This window comes from Centrocercus urophasianus, unplaced genomic scaffold (genome assembly GCF_019232065.1).
Source record: "Centrocercus urophasianus isolate 14NV4802_14NV808 unplaced genomic scaffold, USGS_Curo_1.0 seq_13, whole genome shotgun sequence".
NCBI lineage: Eukaryota > Metazoa > Chordata > Aves > Galliformes > Phasianidae > Centrocercus > Centrocercus urophasianus.
The window spans coordinates 13,720,319-13,745,656 of NW_024884475.1; the positions used below are offsets into that span (position 1 = coordinate 13,720,319).

Here is a 25,338-nt window from a genome sequence, read left to right on the forward strand (position 1 = left end):
TCCCACAGTCCGAAGTGTTGCCTTTAATCTCTATAATAAATACTGTAGATTTCTTTGCAGTCTTTTCTGTAACTTCATGTAGGTGCCCAAAGGAGATGTCTGTCAGTGACGTTTATTGTTGAGATTGTTTCTGATGAACTGTAATCAGATACAAATTGATTTTCTGCTTTTCTGATGTATGCTTTCATATGTTTACGTGTGGCTAGCTGGTGTGTTTCCACAGAAACGTATTTGTAAAATAAGCTCATATTATGTAATGAGAGAAGAAATTGTTTCTGGTAGAAACATTCCTTGACATGACTCTTTCAACAAAGAGGAAAAAAATAAAGAATATGTTTCTGGAATTTGGCTGTAGTAGACAAAATGCAAGTGTTTGCAGTGATTTGGGATTAGAGTTTCATTTTGTCTCTTCTTCCTCCATTCTTTCCCACTCACAGGTTCGAGAATCAGTAATTAACCGTTTCCTCATAGCAAAGCACCATTTCCTTCTCTCTGACCTGGTCAATGAAGAGGAGATTCCTACTCTGGGGTAAAGGAACTGCTTTCACTGATTCTAAGTCAGTTACTGTAAAGTTGTCTCTGATATTTCTGTGCAGAGTCTACTGACAGGACCAACTGATGAGATACTGTATGTTTAGTGTGGTTGTTCTGTCACTGCAGCAGTGATTTTTGTTTACTTTCTGAAAGTTAATGGCATATAGAAATACGTGAGAAACGTTGCTGCTTTGTGCAATGATTCCTCTAAGATTTGTTTGAATGCACATGCGCTGGCTCTGAATTTTTGTTACAAATCTCATTGTTTTGAAATTTGAGTAATCACCACAATGACAATTCTTAATTAGTGTTACTGACTTAATCTGCATAAGTCATGAATAGCAGACACTTGTCTTTCTTATAGAAGTTGCTCGTGTTCCCTCTTACGCACGTCGCACTTGTTGATTCAGAACATGTTAGCTGTACTTCAGTATAAAACTAAACAGTCCCACCTGCTGGAGATGCAGAGACTTGCTCTGTGAAACAGGGCTCATGCAATTTTTTTCCTTCGTGTTTTCACATTACTGAATGGAAAAACTTGAGTGAGACTGTAGTCAGCTTTTGAAGTCGCTTCAGGTCAAATGCTTGACATGTTTTCTTATTATGAATACAGATTCGTATTGGATACTGCTTGTTAATCCATGCAGTTAGTGAGTTTAAAATAAACCATTATTTGTTTAAAGTGTCTGCTTAGTGAGATTGCAGTAACTCATGGTTTTATCTTAGAAGTAATTAATGTGGCTGTTAATTGTGTGTAAGGGGATGGTGCTGTTGGCGTATCAGCTTTTAAAGTAGATTTTAGAATGTCTTCTGTCATTTAGGTATTTTTGCAGTTAATATCAGTGACGTGTAAAAACATGTATCTGCTTTTTATTCCTTTCCTATTTGTTTTTTTTTCCCCTTTGGTTCTGCTTTGCCTTGGGTTATAAGTTCTGAGGGTCCAGGGTATGTTGTGGCATATTCATTCTGCTTTCTTTCTGTAGCCTATACATAGCTGTGTAATTAGATTTCTTATGTATTTCATGCAGTGGTTGTTATCATCTACTAGATACCTCGTTTATAGCTGTAGTTTAGATCTGTCCTGAATTGTCTTATTTATATCTTACCTAGTTTTGGAAATTTAAAAAAAATGTGAAAAAAAAGAGCTTTTAAATTCTTTTTTTTTTTTAAGGAAATAGTGAAATATAAGAGAACTGGATTGCATAGTACTAAATTATCTAAAGATTTAGACATTTATTAGAGTTTTGTATGACACTAACAGCGTGTGTTTCCTTTTTCTGTTAGTGCATAGTTTGCATGTGTGTCATGGAAACAAGAAAATTCTGGATTCTGTGCAAAAATGACTAAATGTCTGTTTTATGATTGCTAGTATTTTGGGACTTGGCCTCTTTAAACTGGCAGAGCCAAAACGACCATTAAAGCCAAGAAGAAAGGAAAGGAAGAAGGTCACAGCACAGAACTTATCAGATGGAGACATTAAGCTGTTAGTGAACATCATCAGAGCTTATGATATTCCAGTGAGAAAACCAGCCACGAGGTATGCTGCAGTGCTTGTTTTCAGTGCAGGTTTGTGTTGTGGTTTCTACTGTTTAAAGGCAGCTGAAGTTCCAGTAGCTAGTTTAGAAATTCAGCCGTGTCTGTTGTTTTGATCCTTATGATAAAATACAGAGGTTTCTCTTGTTAGATAAGCTGCTGTTTTCTAAGTTTTTAGAAGAGTATGATCATTTATCAACACCTTCAGAATTCAAGAAATGGTTTTACAACTGCATACTTGCTTAAGGAAAACACAGTCTGGAGGGTAACTTCCATCTTTGACAACACTGTATCATGAATAGTACTGGATTAGGTGTGTCTTAAACACTGAAGGAAATCTTAATTCATAAAATCTTAACATATACATATATATGTTTATATATGTTATATATATATTTATGTTATATATATTTATTTGTATTTATTATATATTATTATATTTATTTGTATATATATTTTTATATATGTACATTTAAAACTCCATGTTTTCATTTTGTATTTAGTTCCTGATTTTACAAGTGTGGTGATCTTCTCAAGAACTTCATGAACTTGGTTGTTTGAGGGATCAAATGGATCTAGGTTTGGCTCTGGCTAATTTTCAGATGATCACAGCACTTGGCATATTAAAGCAACATCTCTAAAGCCTTATGCTGTGTCAGGTAGAGATGTTTGAGTTCTGACAGTCTGGTTTAGTTCCAGAAGCAGTTTATTAGCATTGTGTTTCTTCATCCCAAAGTGAATATATCTTATGTTTAATTGGGAAATGTCTTCATCCTGAGTAACTATTTAGCTTTTAGCTAACTAATTTAGCACTTTTGCTTTTTTTAATCTGTTTAAGGTCATAGAGGTTCTGTTGAATTTCTGTAAATAAGGTCAAACTGAGAAATAAGGGATTCATATTAGAAATACATTGACAGGAGGGAAAAGACAAAAACTTTGGTTTGGTATTACAAAATGACTTAAAAACCCCTTGGGTTCTTTTTTTTTATTATTATCAAATACCTTATTTTGAGCTGCTTTTTAATGAATAGTTATTGTTTTACAATCTCTATTGTGGTGTTATTACCAAAAAAAAGTTAAGATAAAAATAAGCATGTTAACATTTATTTTATTTCACTGCAGGGCCACCATCTGTGTGGTATTCATATGGGTTTCATTTTGTTGTAGAGACTTGCCACAAGTACTCTGAAGTCTATCCAGTTTATGAATTTTTCAGGGATTCATCTCCTTAAACTGAAAAATCTGTAGCTCAGGGTGATTGTCCAGGGGAAGCAAAAAAAAAAATGGAGAGAGGGATTATAAACATGTCAGAAGAGAGCCCTGAGGCACTGAGTACTTTTACAACAATGCTTACAAGAGCCATATGCTCTCTACCCTCTCTGGCAGTTTTTTTTCTTGTTACTTGATTGAATAATTACCTTTCCTAGGTTCAAGTCAAAATATGAAGATACAAGAAGTATTTCCAGAACTCTGTCTGGTTAATACATGATGTGAAGATTTCCTGTTTGGTAATAAGTTCTGTGCTTTTTCACACTGCTGTTGTCTGTTGCCTTTCACAGCAAACTTCAACAACCATCCAAATCTTCCAGATCCTTTAATGAGATGTTTGCAGCCTCTTCATCTGCTCAGAGCCTAGCCAACAATGCAGATTGGGCATTTGACCAGGTATATTCTAAAACTCATTAAATCTGTAACGATCGTTTGTTTACATGAAGTTGTGAGCATTTCTCTTTTTTTACAGGCAGTAACATCATCAGAAAGGTGTCTGTTAGTGAGGTAGGCTTGCCCACTCCTTGATCTCCAGACAGATAGTTAACTGCATTAGGGTTCAGAGAAGGATGATGAGGTTGTCATAAATGTGAAATGGCTGTTGTGCAGTGAAAAATGGTAGGGCTTTTCAGCTGGAATAACAGTGATTTCTAATAGGGGAGAAGGAGGACTGACATTGAGATGCAGAAAATAATGGGTAGATTTGGATGGGGATTAACTATTCACTGATTCTTTATTAGAAGACTGAGGGATCATTAAATTAAGCTGGGAGTAGCTGGGTTCAAATTGTAACTCTTCATGCAGCAGTTGTGATGTGCACAAAGAATTTGCAGATAGATACTGTGGCTAAAAGAGGTTTGTTTCCATTGATGTGGACATTGAACAAGTATTTGGAAGAATGATGTACTGGAAGGTGCCATAAAGGAAAACTGTTACAGGCTCAGGAAAGTCCCTTTATCTTAAGGCATTTGTAGTCATGAAGAGTAGTGAGAGAGCCTGATGCTTCTGTGTTTTGACTCTGCTGTATGTTTATACTTGTCTGAACTTTGGCCTTGCTGCATGCTTTGTGTAAACCAGCATGGCTGTTAGTAGGACTGATATTAAAAACACAATTGCTTGCTGTTGATAACTAAATTCAGCATATTTCTGAATGAAGATGGAAGCTTGTTGTGGTGGGGTTTTTGTTTTTCTTAGAATGTTCTTCAAAATTAGATCTTAAAATCTGGCATAAGTTCTGTCGTATGCATTTGAATGCTAATTAAATGTTCCATTAATGCATTTTTAATCAAATTAGATGTTTGTTGTGTCTGGTAGAAGTTGCTTATCTGCAATATGAGGATACAGGGACACTTTTCTCCACTGGTTACTGAATCACGTTTGTTTCAGTCTCTTTCTATGATTAGTTAACCAGTAGTTTCCGTGGAGCTGGGGAAAAAATTGTTTTCCTTGTGTACATAAAATATGAAATATTCTGAGTACACATCACCTGCTTGAAATGCTAACATACAGAATTATTTTAAAAGCTTCATAAATGCTTAGAAGCCTGTAAAGTGCAGCATTTGAGGTATGGCGAAGTGTTACGTCTGGGCTGGACCAGCGTGACCACCACAAAGTATGGGTTTCTTTTTCTGAACGCATAAAAGCATGTAAGTGAGCACGTTGTGATGAAAGCTTCCTTTGTTTGGATCTCTGTGCAGGTTTTAGTCCGTCCATTTGTAGAAGTTTCTTTTCAGAGAACAGTCTGTCGGACAACAACAGCAGACGGCCCAAACCCCAACTGGAATGAGGAGCTTGAGTTTCCATTTAGGTACAGCAAAATGAAATCCAATGTTTCTCTGAGGAGTAACAGTTCAGTCTGAACACATGGCTTTATCAGGGTTCTCCTGCTTTGTTCAAACCCCCTCTTTTTGTTTAACTTTTTCAGAGCTCCTAATGGAGACTACAGCACCCATAGTTTGCAGTCAGTGAAGGATGAGGTGTTCATTAATATTTTTGATGAAGTACTACATGATGTTACAGAGGTGAGTTCATAATTGAAGGACAATGTACTTGTCCTGAATATTGCAAACTTCCTGAACTTGTCAGAATAAGACTTTTCAGTGTAGCAGCTCTCGCCCTCCTGTGCCTCCTTTTTCTCTTCATTATTCATTATTGTGTTATATCTAGTCAGTATTGCAATGTTGTTCAAGGGAGCAGTGTTTGCAGAGCTAACTTTTGTCTGTACAAATTAATTTTGTACGTTATAATCTGCTGCTGAGGGTCAGCATCTGTATGTTATCTGTCTTAAGACTTAGGAGGTGGTAAAATTGAGAGTTAGTGTATGAATAGTAGTCTTAATTTTGTTCTTAAATTTGATGCAGATTCTTCTGGTTGCTTGGGTGTTTTTTTATTGTTTTGTTTTTACTACATGCCAGATGACTTACCAAGGGCCTGCATTTTTTTAACCTCTACCATTTTTTGTTCTGCCTTACTCTTTATTTTTCTAGCTGTTAGTGAAAAACTGTCTCTGTGTTGAAGCAGTATTGAAACACCTCTGCCTGCTGAAGTCAGTGAAAGCTTTCCCCAGTCATTTCAGCATGCATAAAAATAGCTGCACTTAACATTCTTGAGGACATAATGCAGGAGTAAATATGACATGCATCTTACCAAGAACTGAATTCTGCCTTCAAAACTGAAATGGTATTTGATGAAGTAGGAGGGGAAAAAGTATAACCTAGAAATTCAGATGCCACTCAAGTATTCAGGGAATTCTTCTGTTTTTGAACTTACACGCTGATCGTAACTGGATCTGGGAATCACAGAGAGCCAGTACACATGAAAACATTGTTTTAATTCCACAGTATTTAGTTAATTTTCATTCAGTTTTGAATACAGTTTTTCAAGGTCTTTTAAAGGCTTTTTAAATTGCAGTGAAATATGTCATGAGAAGATCAATTTGCACAGTGTGAATTGATTCTTGAGGAATCTTTGTTAAATTTTTAAGCTTTCCATCCGAAGTTACAGAAGACTTGAAGCCTGAAGTGCAGTTGCATTGTATCACTGACCATGACTACTTTGTGCAGCACCTGACATGCTTGAAGAGCACGCACAATAGTTATCTCCATAGTACTAACTGAACTTGTACTGCTAGTGAGTTAAATTGTTAAAAGCAATTTAGGATTTTTTTCATGCCCTGATGAGGCTGTTGATGGAATGAAAGGAAATGAAGATGTCTTACAAATTATGTTGCCCAACTTTTTTATAGGATGATCGTGACAGAGGAAGTGGTATCCACACTCGTGTCGAGAGGCACTGGCTGGGGTGTGTTAAGATTCCCTTTACTACAATATATTTTCAGGCTAGGGTAAGTGTCAGTAACTTGAAATGTTTCTCTTAAGAACAGTGGAAAGAGGCTGGCAATGCAGAGTCAGATTTAATTATGTTCTCTGTACTTGTCAGTATATTTTGATGGAATTGATTGGCAGTATCTTTGAAACTGCTGTATTTTGTCAAATTTGGTGAATGTTTGCCAATGACTTCAACACTGGGAAGGAGCAAAGACAGACAAACATATTTCTGTGCTGACAGTGCTGCCTGGTTTTCTTCAGTAATAATGTTAAAAATGGAAATTCTTTAGATGATTCTGACAGTAGCTGTTGAGATCTCTGGTACTGCATTGCCTTGCTAAATGTTTAAATAAAACTTGACCTGACTCCTTTCTGATATGACCTTTCTGAAAGAGCTTACCTTGTTTGTGGCTGCAGAAGGAGGTGCAGGACAGGATCTGCCAGAGCCCTCTTCTTAGGGGAACTGGCTGTGAATGGTCCCAGTTCCAACTGCATCCAAGAAGCATCAGCATTTTCTGCCTGGAAGGTGCCTACCTATGAGATACTAGAGTATAATGCCCAGCATCACTCAAGCCCAGGCAAAAGCCTATGGTGTGCTGCTGCCTTCAGAAGGATAGCTGCAAATCTGTGTTTTTCCATTCTGTCAGTTTTCCAAGTAAACACTGCCGTGTTACAACACTGCTGCTTGGACTCACCAGCAGACTGAAAATACGTAGTAAAAAGCACTAGAAAGAAAAAGATTGCATGCCTATCAGTGTTCACTGAGAACAGTGACATATGTGTGTGGTCATAACTTACTGTCTTCTCCCTTCCCACTGAGCAGCGCTTTGAAAGACTTGGTAGTTTCGCTTTTTGGTCTTAAGAGAAATGTTTTGGGTTTGTTTGTCTGTTTGCTATAGGTGGTTAATGTGTGTGTGCTACTGCTTGTGTGCATGTGTTGTAGATTGATGGTACGTTCAAGGTGAATATTCCTCCGGTACTCCTTGGCTACAGCAAAGAGAAGAACCTGGGCATCGAGAGAGGGTATGATTCCGTGCGACATCTGAGTGAGGGCTCCTACATAACACTGTTCATTACCATTGAACCACAGCTGGTTCCTGGAGAGTCAGTCAGAGAAAAGGTAACTAATCCATAATTAATCATATCCTTGCCATTTGTTTGCAGTGGTGCAGTTTTTGAAATGTATATAAGTAGTTAGGCTTTGTACACTGCAGTGTTCTGTGTCAAGTTTTTTAGCTTGGTTCAATTTAACCGTGTTCACCAGTACACCAGATGGACACTGAAAGCATGCGAAACAAGCAAACTTGCATTCACTGTCTCTGAGCATGTAATTTTCTCATTTACTTCTGTTAGCAACAAAATATTTATATCCGTATTTGTGAACCATGGGCAAAAAGGAGGTGGCAAGTTTATTTACAGTATTTCTTGCTTCTGTGTTTATAGTACTAAACAATAAATGCTGTTTTTGAATGTTTCATACTTGTTTCCAGATCTTGAAAGAATTACTTCTAAACATCAAATGAGTGTTCTTGCCATGTTATACAGCATTCTGCAATTAACTGGAGATTCAGTCAGTAAGGATGTATGTTTTTCTATCGCAAACAGGAGTAGTTGTTATGTTTTTCAAATTTTTTTGCATTGTAGAACTGTGCTGGTCATTTACTAGAGACATTCAACCTTCATTTTATTTCTTTACCTATTTTTCCTTTCTGCTGTCCTTCCTGAATCTCTGTAGATGAATGAAATGCTTAAGAAGGTATTAATAGAGTAAATCAACTGAGAGATTGTTGTTACTCCCTGCTGAAGATTAAGCTTGGTGTTGCAGCACTCCTTTTGCAGTTTGTGTTTCTTTACTGTGACATTCTTTGTCAGTGATATTTGCAGTGAATTACTACAATGGAATTCTGAAAGTTCTCAAAGCTTTATGTTTCAGCTGTTAGCTATGGTTAAGAATCACCTTTGTGTCTCTCCTTTTCTGACATGGAGATCTGCCTGCAGGGTACTGCTGTTCTGCCTCTTTTTACTTTGGAGGGCAGCAAATGCTGAAACTGATTTTGAACTAAAACACTTTCTGGAAAGGCTCAGCTAGAAGCTGTAAAAACTGAGAGCAGTCTGAATAGTAAGGGTACATCTAAATGAAAGTGTCCTGGCCCTTCTCTGCAAATATTTTGACACTGCTGGACTGTCCCAGCAATATTCATGTGAAGATGACCGGGCTTTTGTGCATCATCTCAGTTGTGGTTGTAGTGGAGTGTTAGGATGTGATGTTAGTCACCCCTGCAGTGTGCTTGGCCTAACTTTCACTGCCTTTGTCGAGCTTTAATCAAGCCACCTTTAGACACAGATCACTGTGTGTTCATAAGTAACATAAGTAATTGCTTGGGTTTTTTCCATTGCCTGGAGCTTTCTTGTATGTCTGTGAGCCTATATATGTAATGCAGGGGAAGCTGAAAAGACCGTTGGGAAAGGATTTCACACTCCTTTTATGCTACTGCAAACGGTGAAGTAAGGTCAAACTTAGGAAAGACCTGAGTCCAAATTATCAATAAAACTATTTTCACATGAATTCTGTCTTTTGAAGTTTGATACCCAAGAAGATGAGAAATTGCTTCAAGCAGCAGAAAAATATGAAGTTGAATGTACGTCAAAGTTTCCAAACCGTCAGTGCCTAACAACTGTAATTGACCTCAATGGGAAAACAGTTTTTATTACCAGATACATCAAGCCTCTCAATCCACCCCAAGAGCTCCTTGATGCCCTCCCAGATAGCTCTCAGACAACAGCAGTAAGTGTTTAAAAAAGATCGTGGCGTTTCTGGGTTATAGATTTCAGAGTGTGTTTGTGTGCACTCATACCAATGTTTTGTTTGCTGTACAGCTACACTTATGTTCATGGGAAAAACTAGAAATACAAAGGGATTATCTGTGTGTGATAAACAGGAAGCGTACCCATGATCATGCTTTCTTATTTTTTTTAATAAATATATGAATGATTATTGTCTCTTAAACAAATTTGTGGCAAGTCTCAGTGGGAGTAAATTGCAGTTTTTAATTGTGATCTAGGAAATGCTAAATTCTGAAACAAGTTATCTGATAATATAACAAGGTCAGTCAGTGCTTTATCTTTGGTGTCTGGGGAAACAGCACTGTGCTTCAAGTCTTATAAGCCTTTTATATGTGTCGGTGTAGTGAGCTGGAACTTCGTTCTGGTTGGGTTTTTTTGTTTTTTTGTTTGTTTGTTTTTTTCAGGAATTGGTGGCTCGATACGTTGCTTTGATTCCCTTTTTGCCAGACAGTGTTTCATTTGCTGGAATTTGTGACCTGTGGTGTACATCAGATGTAAGTAATGCATTAAACAGTTTTTATCCTCATGAATGTGATATGACATGCAAGTGGGTCCCTCTTTTGGAACAGGTTAGCCTAGATCAACTCTGGAGGTCCCTTCAGACCTACCCTGTTCTGGAATTCTATGATTGTAAGGGGTGATTTTTCTTTCTGAGTTGTTTAAAGCAGAATATCTGAGGACCAGTGTTTGAGCAAAGTTGCTTGTCCTATTTGCAATCTTATCTTTCCAATCTAATGAATGACCATAAGAAAACTTCAGAGTTTTAAGCTTTTCCTGTTTTTCTCCCTTATAAAACAACCCAGAATAGCTAGTTGGGCACAAGGGAAAGGATGCTGACTCATGGAGACTTTAAAACTACACTTGAAACGGATCATTGTAATGTTAAGGAACCACAGAGAAAACATGGTATTGTGCTTAGAAATAAATAAATAAAAATGTAATTGTTGGCAGTAATGAAAATGTCAGTGTGTTGCCACTGTTTTCATTAAAAATCTCGAATGCAGCACCATACCAGCTGCTATGAAGAAAATAAGCTCTATCCCAGCTGAAACCAGGACAGTGAGAAATGCAGAATAACCCAGAAGACCTCAGTCCTTGTAATATCTCAGATCTGCATCATGGATTTTCACAGCATTTACACTTGCTCTGTGTATTCTGCATGTTGAAACAGTGCCTAACAAAAACTATGATCAGTTGCAAACATTCAAGAGGAGTTTTTAGCTTCAGAAGTGTTAGGAAATATTAGTAAATGTTATAAGCCAAAAGCACCAATTATAACTACATAGAAACCTTTTTTTTCCCCCCTCAATTAGCAATTTCTTGATCTTCTGGCGGGGGATGAGGAAGAACATGCCGTGCTCTTGTGTAATTATTTTCTTGGTATGGGGAAGAAAGCCTGGCTTGTCATTGGAAATGCTATTCCTGAGGTAAGAGGATTTTTTCATTTGGTCAGAATATTAATTTTCATTCTCTGAAGTCTTTGGTGCCCATCAGTTGATAGAATTGTCTCCTGCTGACACACTGTTTTCCAGGCAGTAATCTAACACTGGTGCTGCTCGACTGAGAGAGAGAAAGAGAGAGAGAGAAGCAGCTTCTCTGAGTAGAAATACAATCTGTGGTGGTTGTTTTCTCTGCACCCATTGTTTTCATGCTCAGCCTGGTGGCAGCTGCTGTCCTTGTGGTGCAGTACAGTCTGTAAACCTTGGCTGGATTTGGGCACATATGAATGCTGGAAAAATGTCCTGAGTCCATTCACAGCCAGTAGCAGAGTTAGGGTGGGACTGGTATGGGCTGAGAGGTGGCAGGGATGGAGTGGGGATCACCAAGGATTCCTACTACTTCCAGAGTACCTGGAGAATGTGGGATAGTGAGTGAAAAAGCAGTTTAGGGGTTCCTGATCTTTCTTTCTCTATTCCCTCTGTGTCTTAATAAGGAAGGTTGGTGGGTTAGGTGTGAACTGTGCTGCCTAAGAGCAGTCCTTAAGTCAGAGGTTGCCTGGGTTTGTGTTGTGGTACCAGCCAAGGAGGACATGCTGATGCTGAAGTGGCACACATTAAATGTGCCTGGGTATAGAATTTCCCATTGGCTCTAAGCTGAACTACATATTTTCAGAATTTGCATTTTTCAAATGGCTGAAGGTGGTGCATGTTAACATTTAATTGCCACAGAAGAGACAGAGGACACATTATTCTGTAGGTGATACGTGAATTGTAACAAACCTGTGCATTCTTTCAGGATTTTGCCAAAAACATACTATTATCTCAGTAGTAAAAACATAGTATGCTGTGCATTGTGTGGAATATTGTCATTAAAGACAGTTCTAAAGCATCCATCTTGTATTTTTTCCTTTCTAGGGACAAACCACGTACGTATTAACTTTGGAACAAAGTCAGTACGTGATTTGGAATCCCAGCACTGGCTGCTTTTACAGGCACTATGATACTTTCTGCCCCTTGCAAAGCGTGTACTGTCTGATCAGCTGCGATAACGTAAGTGAGCTCTGTGTCTCCCCCACAGCTGCATGCCGTACAGTTGGGCACGAGACATTTTTCTTGACTTTCTGTATCGTGTGTTTGTCAGCTTAATGTTAGAACAGCATCCGTGTAATTAGTGACACTGCAAAATCTGAAACTGAGGAAACAATGGCAGCTTAGAGAAGAATCCCTGAGTTTTATTCAGATGGAAACTAAGAGGAGTTTAGAAGTCTGGTCATCAGGTTTTTTTTGATCCACTGTAAGGAAACAGTGAGTCAGGCTTCCACTGCACACCCAGATGCAGCTAACACTTAACTATTTTCTGTTTTGAATACAGACAGGGTAGAAGTTCTCTGAAATATCATGTGTTCTCAGTGGTTAGTTGTTTAATTATTTCCTCGGGGTTTAATCCTCAACACAAATAATGAATTTGGAAAGAATATTCTAAAGGATGTTTATTTTAAAGGCATCCATCGCTTATTGAAAGTGTTCTGGGTACCAGTTGGTTTGGTTTGTTCTGATGCAACACCTGCAGAGTTAGTGAAGAAAAACTTAGCTGTTTCTTCCATACCTATGGAAGTTAAAAACTTCAGTGCCAACATCCTCATCACTGAACCTTGAACTACAGCACACAACACAAAGTTTCAGGGCAGGCAGTTCCAGTCCACAGCAAATTGTGGTTGAGCAGGTGCCCTGCCAGCAGCATATAACCAACTGCGAGCCCAGCCCCAGGGCTTGGGAAGCGATGTGGCATCACACAGGTTGTAAGGAGAACTATTAAATGCAAAAGGTTCCAAAAACAATTAATATTAATTATTAGAGCACCTTGCATCCTAGCAGTAGTTTGTGAAAAGCCTGTAGGTACCTGCAGGCACACAATGTTACAGATCAGCACCACCCCCCTCTTGGTGTGAGAATGCAGAAGTTGGACAGCTTGGCTGTGACAAACACAACTGCCCTGTTTCACACGAATACAGGATGGTGATTAGTTTGGGAGTTCAAGATTACAGAGTAGTTTATTGCCATGTAAGTAATGTGTTCCATAGCTGTGACTGTATACTAAAAACAAACCTGCTTTCTTCTAGATTTGGTTTAATATCCAACAGTGGGACTCTCCAGTAAGGATAAGTTTTGATATCAGCAAACCAAAACTTTGGAAGCCTTTCTTTTCAAGAAGCTTACCATACCCTGGGCTCTGCAGTGTTCAGGTACTAATACACTTATAACCAACTTAATGGGAGGACAGACTAAATTATTTTGGCTGCTGTGATTAAACGTCCTTCTGTCCTAAAACTAGCTTTTAAAAAGACTTTTCCATGCCTTTAAAATTCAAAAGTAGGAATACTGAACATTTTTTTATACAAAATGAATGCACAGCTGTTATCTTATAAATACCTGTGTAAGAGCTTAGGACAATGCTAAACACTGGGACAAATCTTTAACATAACCCTAAAGAAAGCTGTGTCTGTGTCCTTAGTAAACAAGCAGGAATTCCTCTACAATTAATGGAATTTGTAAGCAGTAGTTGAAGCTTACTCCTGGAAAAAATGAAAACATTACACAAATATCCAGCCAATGTTTTTATTATGCCTTTGCTACAGTATAGATCATTTTGGTATAATTGTCAACTGTTCATTAACTGTCAAGATAGTAATGCCTGAACTAAGTTACAGAGTTGTATAGTTAGAGATCGTGCTTTTAATATCAGGGTGTTTTACTTTGCTAGCCTGAAGAATTGGTGTATCAGCATTCAGACAAGGCTGCTGCAGTGGAACTACAGGGCAGGTAATCCTTCCACTAAAACAACTGCTGTCAGAAGGGAAAGAGTGATCACCAAGTGAAGCACCTTCTTACCTTTCTCAAGCACATTCATCCCAACGTGCTAAAAATGAGCTTCGAATGCTGTCTAGGAATTGAGAATGACTTAAACTGTATTTTTAAGGGTCTTTTTAAGTTCTCTTCTTTTAACAGAGTTCATCAGGAAGAACTGATTGAGTACTGCTATAGTTTCCTAATAAGCTAAAATTGCGGAGGAGTTTAAGAGGCTGTGAGAGCATAGACTAAAAATGTGTGCAGGCCCCTGCTCTCCCTTTGCTGTTAAGCATGGGGACACAATTTAGCTACAGTGGCTATGTGCTATTTTCTTTTTGTAGTTCTAGGCAGTTTTAAGTTTAACTAAGGTAATTTGTGTTGCTCAAACTGTAAAAAGTGGGTCAAGTGAGATCAGGTCAGAATTTGAGTAAAGAATATAGTTGCAATAAGAAGTGTATTTTATTGTAGGATTGAAAAAATACTAAAAGAGAAGATTATGGAATGGAGACCAAGGCATTTAACTCGCTGGAACAGATACTGTACCTCCACCCTACGTAACTTCCTGCCTCTGCTGGAACAAAACCAAGGCAAAGATGTAGAAGATGACCATCAGGCAGAGCTGCAAAAGCAGCTTGGAGATTACAGGGTACAGTTGTGCATATAAATAATTTGTATTGTATGTGTCAGTATTATGGAAATAGCAGACCTGAAGGATCACCCAACCTGGGGTAAGGAGCTGTGTCCTAGGCTATTTGTTCCCTCTTCTACTGAAAGCCACAAGTTGTTATACTAAAAATAAATCAATACGTTTACAAAATGAAGTAGTGGTGGTTTGCTCCATGTGAAAATATAAGAGATGGGTATGAAATACAGGTATACTTGCCTGGAATGGAGGTAGTGACTGCTGTGGTACAGCAGCAGAACAGTACAGTCTGCTTATTATATTCAACAAAGTTTCTGACAGTTGTAGCACTATAGATACTTACAGGTTGATTGATACAACTAAGCTCAAGTCTTGCTGGTAAAAAGCTGGCACTGTAAACTTCAGGCACAAAAGTCCATTCAACAGTGTGTTTTCCTGAAGTTTTCTGCTCTTTAAAAGACAGAATGTGCATAAGTATTCACTGTAGCCAATACACCATACCCATCCCTCAAGGCTGTTCTAAAAAATAAATCCTTCCTTCTGCTCCTTCACGTAAAGCAGACGTGACAGGGATACTGTATGGAAATGAAATTTTGAAAATGAGTTGAGGTTTCAGTTCCTGCCTGAAAATGTTTATGGACAGATGTCTGCCAGCTCCCATTTCCAGACAGCAGAGTACAGTGAAGAGTATTCTCCAGTTAAGAGGCAAGAAAGTAGCAACATTATGCTCTTTGTTCAGTAACTCTTTTTTTTTCTAGTTGATTTCTAAACAGTTTCACTTTAAACTTAACCTTTTTCAGCAGTTAGGAAAAATTGCAGAAACCTACCTAGAGTGTAAGAAATAGAAAGGGGGTATTTAAATTCAAAACTATCCTTTTATTGCATCTCCTCAGGCCAGCAGAGAGAATCTCCATTTTATTGTGCCTGTAAGTTGAAGATGTTGCATTTATTCAGATATCTTACCTTCTGTGATTCTTCTCCCTTCTCTCTTTCTTCCAGGTGTCTGGATTTCCTATTCATATGCCATTTTCTGAAGTCAGACCTTTAGTAGAAGCTGTACACAGTACTGGAGTTCACACCATTGATGTTTCCAATGTTGAATTTGCTCTAGCTGTGTACGTTCATCCTTATCCCCAAAATGTTCTCTCCACATGGATTTATGTTGCTTCACTGGTACGGAATCGGTAGTACAGAGCAGTCAGAACACCTCAACTCTGGATGGAGGGGGGAAATAACAGATTTCTCACACTGCTGATTTGAGCTATCCCAGGTAGCTTGAAAGTCTTGCAAGAACCCGATTTTTCAGAAGCTGCAAACGTTTAGCTTTGTTCAGCTTAAAACCACAGGATGTAACTTAACCTCAACCAACAGTTCTGGAATTTCAAGTAAGCTGTCCGTTTCCTCTTTATTTCTGTACATTACTTTATAACTCCCTGTGGGACTTGCCATGCTTAAAAGCATTAAAAAAATGCACATAGTTAGTGAACTCACTGGTAGAGTTTGTCCTCCTTATTTTGAGGTGAAACTTGGTTCCTGGAATTACACCTTATAGATGACTTCTAGTTCCTCAAATTGTCTTCACTGGCAGCCCTTCCTCCTGGTTAGAGAGGCTGCCATTCAGGACCAATATAAACTGTTGCACTTTCTAATTACCTGAGTTCCTGTACAAAAACCAGCCTCTATTTACTCCCAAGTCAATTTCATGCACCAAAAAAGCAAGCATTTAAGACCATACTTCCTTTTTTAAAAACATTTCTCCGTGTCTGTGTTACAGCAGCAGCATTCAGGTATTTTCTTAAAAGGTCTAATAATAAATATTTATACCAAAAAATAAATGTTAAAGCTCATCCATTTTATGTAAGAATTTGATTAAATCACTTACAGCACATAATCTTTTACTATGGTTACCTGCAGGTAATTTTTAAAGTGATCACTAAAAGATTATTATGTACAAGTAGTGGTGGTAACAGTTGATGCTTATATGTATCCTTTTCCTTCAGGTCCGTTGTTAATTAAATTCTTCCAAGTGAAAGCAAGGGTGAGTTCAGCCTAGGAAGTATATTCATCACAACGTATCAAAGTTAAGGTAGAGCTTAAGGCTAAAGAAGATTTGGTCCATCCATTAAATGCTGGACAAAACTTTTGGTTTAGAGTCTGGGATGGCCACAGGTTCCCCTCTAATCAACCAAAAAGCACCTCTACAGAACTGTCATGAAGCAGCCAGTATCTGCACTGTAATCACAATGCTCTGCTTGAACAACACTGATTGATTACATCTCTAAAGCCCACCAACTTTTCAGAAAAGGGTGAAAAAAGAGAACATGGTCTCACACCACTTTCTGCAGCTGATTCAGCCCTTTACCAGTCTGCACAGAAAACAGTAATTAGTATCTAGCAGTAAGGACAAGAACCACCCTGTCTGCTCCTTCCTTACCTCAGAACAGAGGCAAGGAAGCCCACACATCTCATTACTTCTCTCAGAGCCAGAACAAGTGGCCATTTACACCTAATCTAGGCTTTGGGGACATAGAGTTTAATGCAGTTTACTTAAAAGAACAGTTGCTGTGACAACAGTATCTTTTCATACCTCTCTGGTAGGCTTCCAGCTGAACTGCACATACTTCCTCTAGCTGGGTTCAGCCAACCACTAGCAGCTGTCTCTGGCACTAACTAAAATTCAATAGTGTTTCTTGTCAGTTTTGATGCAAAAAAGAAAATGATCTCAAACCTTGGAAGGGTTGGTAGGTGAGATGGTATCAGTACAACAAACTGCCACTTATCTCCAGCAGTGCCTGTAAGCTGACCTCCCACACTCAATCTACATAAACCACTGAACTGCTGTCTCTCCACACAATAAAAAGGGTAGAAATGACTGCTTTGGCATACTGTCAGCCTGCAAAACTAGCTTTCTGCAAGGCTGCATCTGCTGGCTACAGCCCCTGCATCTGCTTGAAAGAAAACTAACAACCTGAGCAGATGACTACGTAGGCCACAGTACTCACCCTCTCTTGGAACAGCCTCTTCTCCCCACACACAGACACATGCTGTCCTCATACATCACTCCTTGCTCTTTTTAGTACAGTTCTCTCAGAGCACAGGTCTCTCTCAGCCTACCAGTGGCTTCTCTGCATCCCTGCTGCTCCTCTCTGCTGTTCAATGAAGCGGTTATTTTAAATCAGAACAGTGGGGAAAACATCTTCCATAGATTCCTTATGAATGAAAAAACTGACTTCCATGGAAGTCACTGCAGGAAGGAATGTGTGTTTTTAAGGGTCACAGTTCTGCTACCACCATCCAGCCTTCACCAAACCCTTTCAGCTTACAAGTATTTATCTTACACCTTGATATCACACTTGAAAAGTATATATATTCCACTGCTACATCAAGTTTTTATTGGTGGGAATGTTTTATTTGAGTATGTCTTTCAAGCCCAAATACAAAACCAAATGCAAAAGAAAAGTGGGAATTACCCTAATTTTGCAATATAAAGGACAACTTCAAGATGAGAGGAAAGGGGGAGAAACAAGGCTCCTAAAGATGTATTACTGTTACCCAAATGCAAACAATACATTTCAAATTAGCCGCAGAGCTTTATATTGTACTGATGGATTAAAAATAAGAAACCATTCACTTAACACAAAATTATCCATTAAAGTATACTTAAGTGCCAAACTTGGAAGAAAGTGGCATTAAAAAAAAAAAATCCGCATGTTTTCCCATCTTCCCCAAGTAAAAGTAAGAGAAAACCCAACACCCTTCAAACCAAATGAGATCGTGAGATTGTTACAACACTGTACAGTACACTTAAGATTCTGAAGTTACAGGCAGGGTCAAGGCTAGTATAACAGATCTCACTCCAAGGATTGTTAACACAAGATGCAAACTGTAAGTAAAGTGCATGAAAGGAAGCCTGCTCAGCTAAATGAAGTAGACTGAAAGATCAGAAGTCAGCAGTCATTCGCCAGAGCGGCAGCAGGCCCGAAAACCACACTGCAAATTCTGGCATCCACTGGCGGTTTCAGCATGAGGACCTGCACAAAAACAGAACAAATGTGAAAAGAAGAAGATAGGCTTAGCAGCTATCTTCTGACCTTGTAACTCATAAAACATCCTTTGTTTGTTTGCTTAAACACAGAACTTCATCCAGCACTGGGAACACCTGGAACACCCCCGCTGCTATCACTGACCCCCCACTGAGGTGGGTTTTTTTAAATAGGTTTTTGTTTTTGTTTTACACTGACAGCTTAGTGCCATGAGTGGAACATTCAGTGACACAGGTGTGGGATGAGCAACCATCAATCTGCAAACTTCAGAAAGCTCCTACAGCTGCCTTTTAAAATCAAAGTATGTTTTCATAAGGCGTATTTAACTCCTGCTTTTTTTTTTTTTTTTTCCAAATTCAGAAGATGCCATCATGGCATTACAGAAAACAACCCATCATATGGAAACAGCTCTCAGTCTGGAGTGTTTCTCCGTGAGCACAACATAGTTGGCTACAGCTCCTGTACTCTGACTGGAAATCCAAAGACTAAAAGGAAAAATCTGCAGTGACTGTAAAGGTGCTTTATCAGAAACCGTAAAAGCTAAAACGGTTCCTCAGAAAGGAAGTTGTGAGCACAGACAGCATAAACCAATACTGTAATACTACCCACCTCCACTTACCTTCACTTATTGTTCTCCCTTTAATTTGAAGTGTTAAAAGTGATCATGAGAAACTACAAAATGTATTAGTATAGGATTTAATTTCCTGCAGCCATATGCCTGCTTCAAAAACACAAACATTGGCATGTGGGTTGGCTGAACTCTGGCACCCAACGTAACTCAGCAGCACACTTTAATTAACTAAACCAAACTCATGAAGAACTAACCAGGACAATCCATTTCCCCCCCTCCATACGTGAAACAAATCATATCCTTTTGAAATATGTTTCTAATACATTTAGGAGTAACAAAATGATGTAATGAATAAGGGCACCATGCTACACCTCGCTTGTTTTCCCCCTTGAACAGTAACTTGAAGTCATAATTAATCCCCCAGAACACAGTGTCTTCAAATCAGTTTTCTGCTTCACGCCACACGTCGAGGAGCAACATTCTACAAAATAACTAAGTTAGCATGCATGAGACTGAATAAAATAAACCTGAAGCTACAATCAAGGACAATGGTTACAAATTAGGAAAACAGCAATACTTTAATTTGTAGGTGAACTTGTTTTCTATTCTTTCTGTTCACCTGAGCTACGCTTTGATCTTTTGCATTGTTTACAAGCTAGAGTTTGAAAGCTTCTTTCAAAGTTCTTTAAGAAGGAGACTTGGCACTTCAAATAGTTTTAGCAGAGCATGTTCTGTGCAGCACTTTCCAACTCAGCGCTGACCTTCCCCATCACTGCCACAGCTAAGCAGCACATCACAGTAATCTGGAGCAACCACCACACTTCAGTGATAATACTTGTGACAAAACTAGCAGAGCCACAACATCCCAAAGGAGGGAATACTCACTATGCTCTGCACCACGAAGTGCTTAAGTAAAATGAGGTCTGGGGTCATTCACCTGGAGAAGCAGAGTTAATCAGATTCTCATCTAACCTGCCACTGTCTACACTACTGGTTTAGCTGCCTCTAACCTGGATTACTGTAATGCTCTTTAAACGTACATCGGATTACTTCAGGTGACCCAGAACAAAGGTTTACCCCTTCCTCCTGAACAGCCTTCAGTGTTTTCAAAACCTGGTAATATAAATATGCCTGGCAAACAAGGAAAAATAGCTACCTGATTACTTGATTTTGATTACTGTTAGTAAGGCATATGAAGTTTCCTAGGAGTAAGTAGAGTATTTCACACAAAATGCACTCCAACCCGAACCAGGGTGGAAGAGTCACTCGTGCAAGGCACACCTGGCTGCTGCCACCACATCCCTTTAGCTCTCACCTTTGGCAGCAGCAATACTTGCTGTCTACAGCAGGACTGATCCCCAACCCATCTGAGATGTAAAAAGGCCACCTGCTACCCCAGTTCTTCATTTTGTTTACCAAGGAGCTACATAAACACTAACACTGACAGCAGGAAGGCAGCAAAACAGAGCTGTCAGAAACACACAAGGAGGGAAGGAAAGACACCTCATTTCCACAGCCACCACTGCAAAGAAGCAGCCCAGAGCAGGGGGAAAAGTTGCACATGTTTAGAACTGCAGCTTAGTGAGAGGCTCCTTTATTCTCAACAGTAGATACCACGTTGGGTGGTAGTGGAGCACATTACACAGGAATTACAAGAAAGTGATCAAATCAAACATTGATCTTGAAAACGTAAATGGAGATTTAGAATTAATATTGGCCTTAAGTGCACTCTTTGTCAGCCTCTGGTGAAGTTACACATCAGAACATTATCAGAGCGCCTTTGTTATTTGGAGAATTTATGGAGAGATCAAACTCCTACAAGTCTAATATCAATGCACCCCATATAAATCTGCACACAGGAGTCCATAAATCTGAACAGAAATTGCCAAGTGCAAAGTTCCGTTACTGGAAGACAAATCCAGCCGTGACCAAAACATTTTGAAGTGTCACAAACAGGCTTTAAAACTGGAAGTATAAGACAGAGACTGAACACAGCTAAGACAGAACAGGACAAAGTGGGGGGAAATAGGAATTTCTAAGTGGCAAGAGCTAACTCCAACATTCAACTTCTGTTACTGAGTTTAGCACAACTGAAGAAACAAATGTGTTTCAGGAATCCAACAGTCATCAATTAGGAGGAGTGTAACAAATTTGTTTTCAGCTGCAGTTATTTAACTCCAAATCTCCAGCACAGAGTGAAGCAGGCAGAAGTTCCAATATGTTACTATGCAACCAAGAACCAGAATCATACTGACAGTAAAACAAACTAAACCTGGAGATGCATGCAAGTTCACAGGCTCTGCTCATAGGAGCTGCACCATATTACTGCTGTACAACAGCTGTGACTGACGCTATGAGACACGTACAACAGCTACACGTACAACAGCATCTGAAGTGAAAGTCTGGAAGTTGCAAACACGCCAAGCAAACAAGTCCACCAAGATCTCCACAGAGAACATGAGTGAAGCTGCATATATTGGGCCCTCTGTCAAGCTCAGGCTTTATAGAAAAAAAATCCAAAATTAGGCTGTAGGTGGAAGTAAAGCCTTTATATTTCAAAGATAGCAGGGTATCTTTATTACTCAAAGATGGCTAAATTCCATGCTGCTGGCTCCATTTTTTGTTCTGCAAGACTGACGGGTTTTCCAACGTGATCCCAGAACAAATCTCCTTCCCCGAAAACAATCCCTGATCTGCTGGTGGGCAAAGAAAATCATGAAATTATTCTCTACAGGTCAGTAATTTTTGTACAGCACTTCATGTAATCTATATGAGCACAGAAACGTAAACAGCTTCTGACAGAGATTGATTTAAACTAAACAGCTTTTTACTTTCCCTGCAGTTACTTCAAAAATATCAGATGTCATCCCAGGAATCCTGTTGCCCACAGAGTAGAACAGGTATTTGCTCAGCACTATCACAGTGAAATTTAGGTGAAAATAAAGAACAGTGTCCTGATAAAGCTGCAGAGAACTCTGTTATAATAGGCCATTTCTCATTTCAGAGTTTTGCTAGGGTACCTATTCTCATAAGAAAGAAAAAAAAAAAAAAAAAAAAGGACAATTCATCAGGACAATTTTATGAAATTATTCCAAAATGTATTCTGTTGAAATATAAATAATTTCTTATGGTTACTATGGAACAGCCAAGCTTTAGAGCAATGGAGAACTTCACACGTGATTCTGGCTTTTTGAACTACGATGATGCACTGTATTTTAGAGACTAGAGCAAGGGAGACAGACAGAAACAGCTAAAGACAAACCAGGACATCAAATCTGGTATTACTGACAAGAGGGAAAACAGAAAACAATAAGAAAAAAGGAATAAAATGAAGGAGGAAAAGGCTTCTAACTGGTCTCTGGGACACTGTTAAATTCAACCTGATGCAGGAAAGAGTCAGTGAAGGATTTTAAAAAGGTATTAAGAGTTTTCAGATTGAAATGCAAGATGTTTTACAAATATGTGGTCTAGATGGAAAGGAACTGGATAAAAAAACAGCAAATGCATCAAAAGTGTCAAAAAGTCATTAAAAAAGTGTCATAAAGTCGTCCAAAAATTATGGAAGCAGAAATGATTTAATACTTTGACTTGCAATGTTAGGATCCGGTCCAATAAAACACACCACCCCACATGAACTCCAATGGATGAAATACCCAAGCATCAGTACAGTTTCACTCGCAGTACCAAAGCTGTGGCATCCTGTGTACCTAATGTGGCTACATCTCAGTATAGATGCAAACTGAGCTCATTGCCATGAATTATCAGGGAAATACTGTTTTACACACAGTTCTTATAATCCTGTGAACTCAGTTACCCTCTTTCTGTTCCATACTCATTCTGTTGCACTTACCTGTTTTAAATTCACACATGGGATAAAATCACACCACGGTTCCCATCTCTAATGCTACGAACGCTTACTGGACCTGACATAATAGACTGGATTCCAGTGCAATAAACACTACAAAGACTTCCACCACAAACATTTTATGCATTTACCCAGATCCTTCTCCAGCTGATATTCAACCCTAAGTAATTCAAGCAAAACTAGAAAAACTAAGTTACATTTCCCACAAGGATACATGATGGTATTCTACACCAAAACCACTTCAACATGTGAGGTTTGCATAACAAGCTCTGCCCCCTCCACATCCCCCCCAAAAATCACTTTACTATCAACCTAATGACAGCTCTGTTTCAAAGCACTACAAAGAAAGCACTCAACTACATCAAAGAGGACAATCGTGTTCCAGTTATACACTTACTTTCTAAGCCTCTATTACCTATGCTAATCTGAAGTAAGAGAACATGGACTAAAAATGTCTTCCCCCTAGGCAATACAGAACTGTATTAGACTTCAATACAAAAAAAAAAATCCTGACAAAGTTTTGATTTTGTAATTAGTACTTGAATTCAGTGCTACACAGCCAAGAAAAGAGTTTGCAGGCTTTTAGGTTTCTGTGGTTTTGGTGGTGATGCTGTGTGTTGGGCTTTTTGGTTTTTGTTTTTTTGTTGGTGGTGGTGGCATTTTTTGTTTCTAAAACATCCTTAAGCCAGACATTACTCCCCAGACAAGGATCACACCTTCATAAAGACATTACCGTTAATGTTGTCACAGTAGTAAAAGTGTTCATCATTTAGAGAAGGGCATGCAGAAACTAAATCCTGCAGGCCTGCACCAGTTACAGTGAGACAACCCGAGAGATTGAGGTGCTCCAAGTGTGGCAGTCCTCCTCCCAAAGTCAACGCCCTGTTAACAGACAGAAAAAGGGGTGTTAAAAGCTTGCACAGCACTACACTGACAAGTACTCCATATGTCACCAAGTCACATATTTACCAACATCTTGCAAGAAAATCACACCTCTAATAAGCCACTTAATTTCAAGTCTGGCATCCCATACGGTTAATCAGCCTTGAAGCCACACAACAGGGCTGAAAAATGAATCCATTCTACAGAAATTATCAATTCCCTTTGACAGAAATACATTCCAGTGGGAAATCAGTTTATTAATGACTCTGGGGATGACCAAGTACTTCTAAGAGCCAGCATGACACACTTCTCCAATACACTACTGGCCTTCGGTGAGACTTCCATGGTTACGCATATTTCTCAACAGATCCTAAAAACAGAACTGTATGACATTCCCAAAGTTTGGTGTGCAGAACTTCCAACAGTTTGAGTATTGTCTCTTGTTAGTCAGTTCGAAACTCAAAGTCATGTTTTCTGAGGTCAGATAAATCTTTACCAGCAGAGCCTCTCTCTGCCAACACACCACTACATGCTACTCAAACCAAATCCTATTTTCCCTCCAAGTGCAAGAGGTCAACTGCAGATAAAGCAGCCTCAAGGCGGTGCATCTGACCCCTCGCTCTGTGTTAGGCTGACTGCTTCTCTGCACTCACAGGACAGCTAACTGAGTTCAATCACAGGCTCATCCATCAGAAGGAGAGAACAGACAAAGCCTCTCATGCTTCAATCAACATGTTTCAGGTTCAAGCAAAGGCCTTTTCAGTTTTATGTCCTAAGAGCATGAGCATACAAAACCTTCCGTTGTCAGCAGACGGGAAAAAGAACAACTAACAAAACCAGCTATCAGAATAAAGTTCAGTTTATATGAAATGAACTGCCAAATATTTACATTAGTCTCATTATTTTCTCTTCCAGGACCCAAAGTATTATGGAATTGCAGGAAGCACTTAATGCAGAATATACCCTCAGCTGTCAACATTCCCCTGTATCTAAAAAGCACTGATGTGAAACTGGCACAACTAAACACTCCTATGACTCAAAAATCAAGTCTTCCTTTGATTCTAAAGGACTCAGTGAGGAATAACACCAGTAACGTCAGCTACATGCAGCATTACCCACTCATTGCCAAATGAACCACAGGCAGCAGTACCAGTCTGCTCCAACACCTGGACACCGTCAGGCTCAGACACAAAGCACAGCTAACTGTCCCAAAATAACTGCTAGGAGACATCTGAGCAGCTGTACTTCTAAGTTCTTTGTCAAAGAGGGGTGAAGTCTATGGAGAGGCAATTCAATGCCAGCAATCCTTTACAGTATTTGTCCACAAACTACAGGGTACAAGTAGGTATGAAGTCTCTGAACTGCAAGCACTTCTAATCAGTCCCAGGAGCTACAGCACATCTGAGCAGGTGACTGCAGCATTTTTGTCTTTGTTTCATTATGAAGCTGTAACTACACATTTCTGACATAATACACAGCATCAATTACAGAAGAGGGAGCGCTTTAAACTTGAGACGGGAGGTTTAGGTTGGATATTAGGAG

The 25,338-nt window shown here is 39.0% G+C and overlaps 2 protein-coding genes across 4 annotated transcripts in view; one reads left to right on the forward strand and one right to left on the reverse strand.

Annotated features, from left to right (window-relative positions):
* CC2D2A (coiled-coil and C2 domain containing 2A) overlaps positions 1-15,925 on the forward strand; it is a 46,404-nt gene extending 30,479 nt beyond the window's left edge. For both annotated transcript variants that reach the window (XM_042812435.1, XM_042812436.1), the window contains exons 21-35: positions 438-529; positions 1,904-2,071; positions 3,627-3,732; positions 5,034-5,143; positions 5,261-5,357; positions 6,581-6,679; positions 7,606-7,782; positions 9,244-9,447; positions 9,911-10,000; positions 10,820-10,933; positions 11,861-11,995; positions 13,066-13,188; positions 13,707-13,765; positions 14,261-14,438; positions 15,435-15,925. In XM_042812435.1, the coding sequence (XP_042668369.1) occupies positions 438-529; positions 1,904-2,071; positions 3,627-3,732; positions 5,034-5,143; positions 5,261-5,357; positions 6,581-6,679; positions 7,606-7,782; positions 9,244-9,447; positions 9,911-10,000; positions 10,820-10,933; positions 11,861-11,995; positions 13,066-13,188; positions 13,707-13,765; positions 14,261-14,438; positions 15,435-15,623 (1,941 nt within the window). In that variant the 3' untranslated portion in view covers positions 15,624-15,925. The remainder of the gene's footprint in view (positions 1-437; positions 530-1,903; positions 2,072-3,626; positions 3,733-5,033; positions 5,144-5,260; positions 5,358-6,580; positions 6,680-7,605; positions 7,783-9,243; positions 9,448-9,910; positions 10,001-10,819; positions 10,934-11,860; positions 11,996-13,065; positions 13,189-13,706; positions 13,766-14,260; positions 14,439-15,434) is intronic.
* Positions 15,926-17,822: 1,897 nt separating this feature from the next.
* Positions 17,823-25,338, reverse strand: part of FBXL5 (F-box and leucine rich repeat protein 5) — a 33,699-nt gene continuing 26,183 nt past the window's right edge. For both annotated transcript variants that reach the window (XM_042812437.1, XM_042812438.1), the window contains exons 10-11: positions 23,648-23,796; positions 17,823-18,466 (exon numbers count right to left, since the gene is read on the reverse strand). In XM_042812437.1, the coding sequence (XP_042668371.1) occupies positions 18,390-18,466; positions 23,648-23,796 (226 nt within the window). In that variant the 3' untranslated portion in view covers positions 17,823-18,389. The remainder of the gene's footprint in view (positions 18,467-23,647; positions 23,797-25,338) is intronic.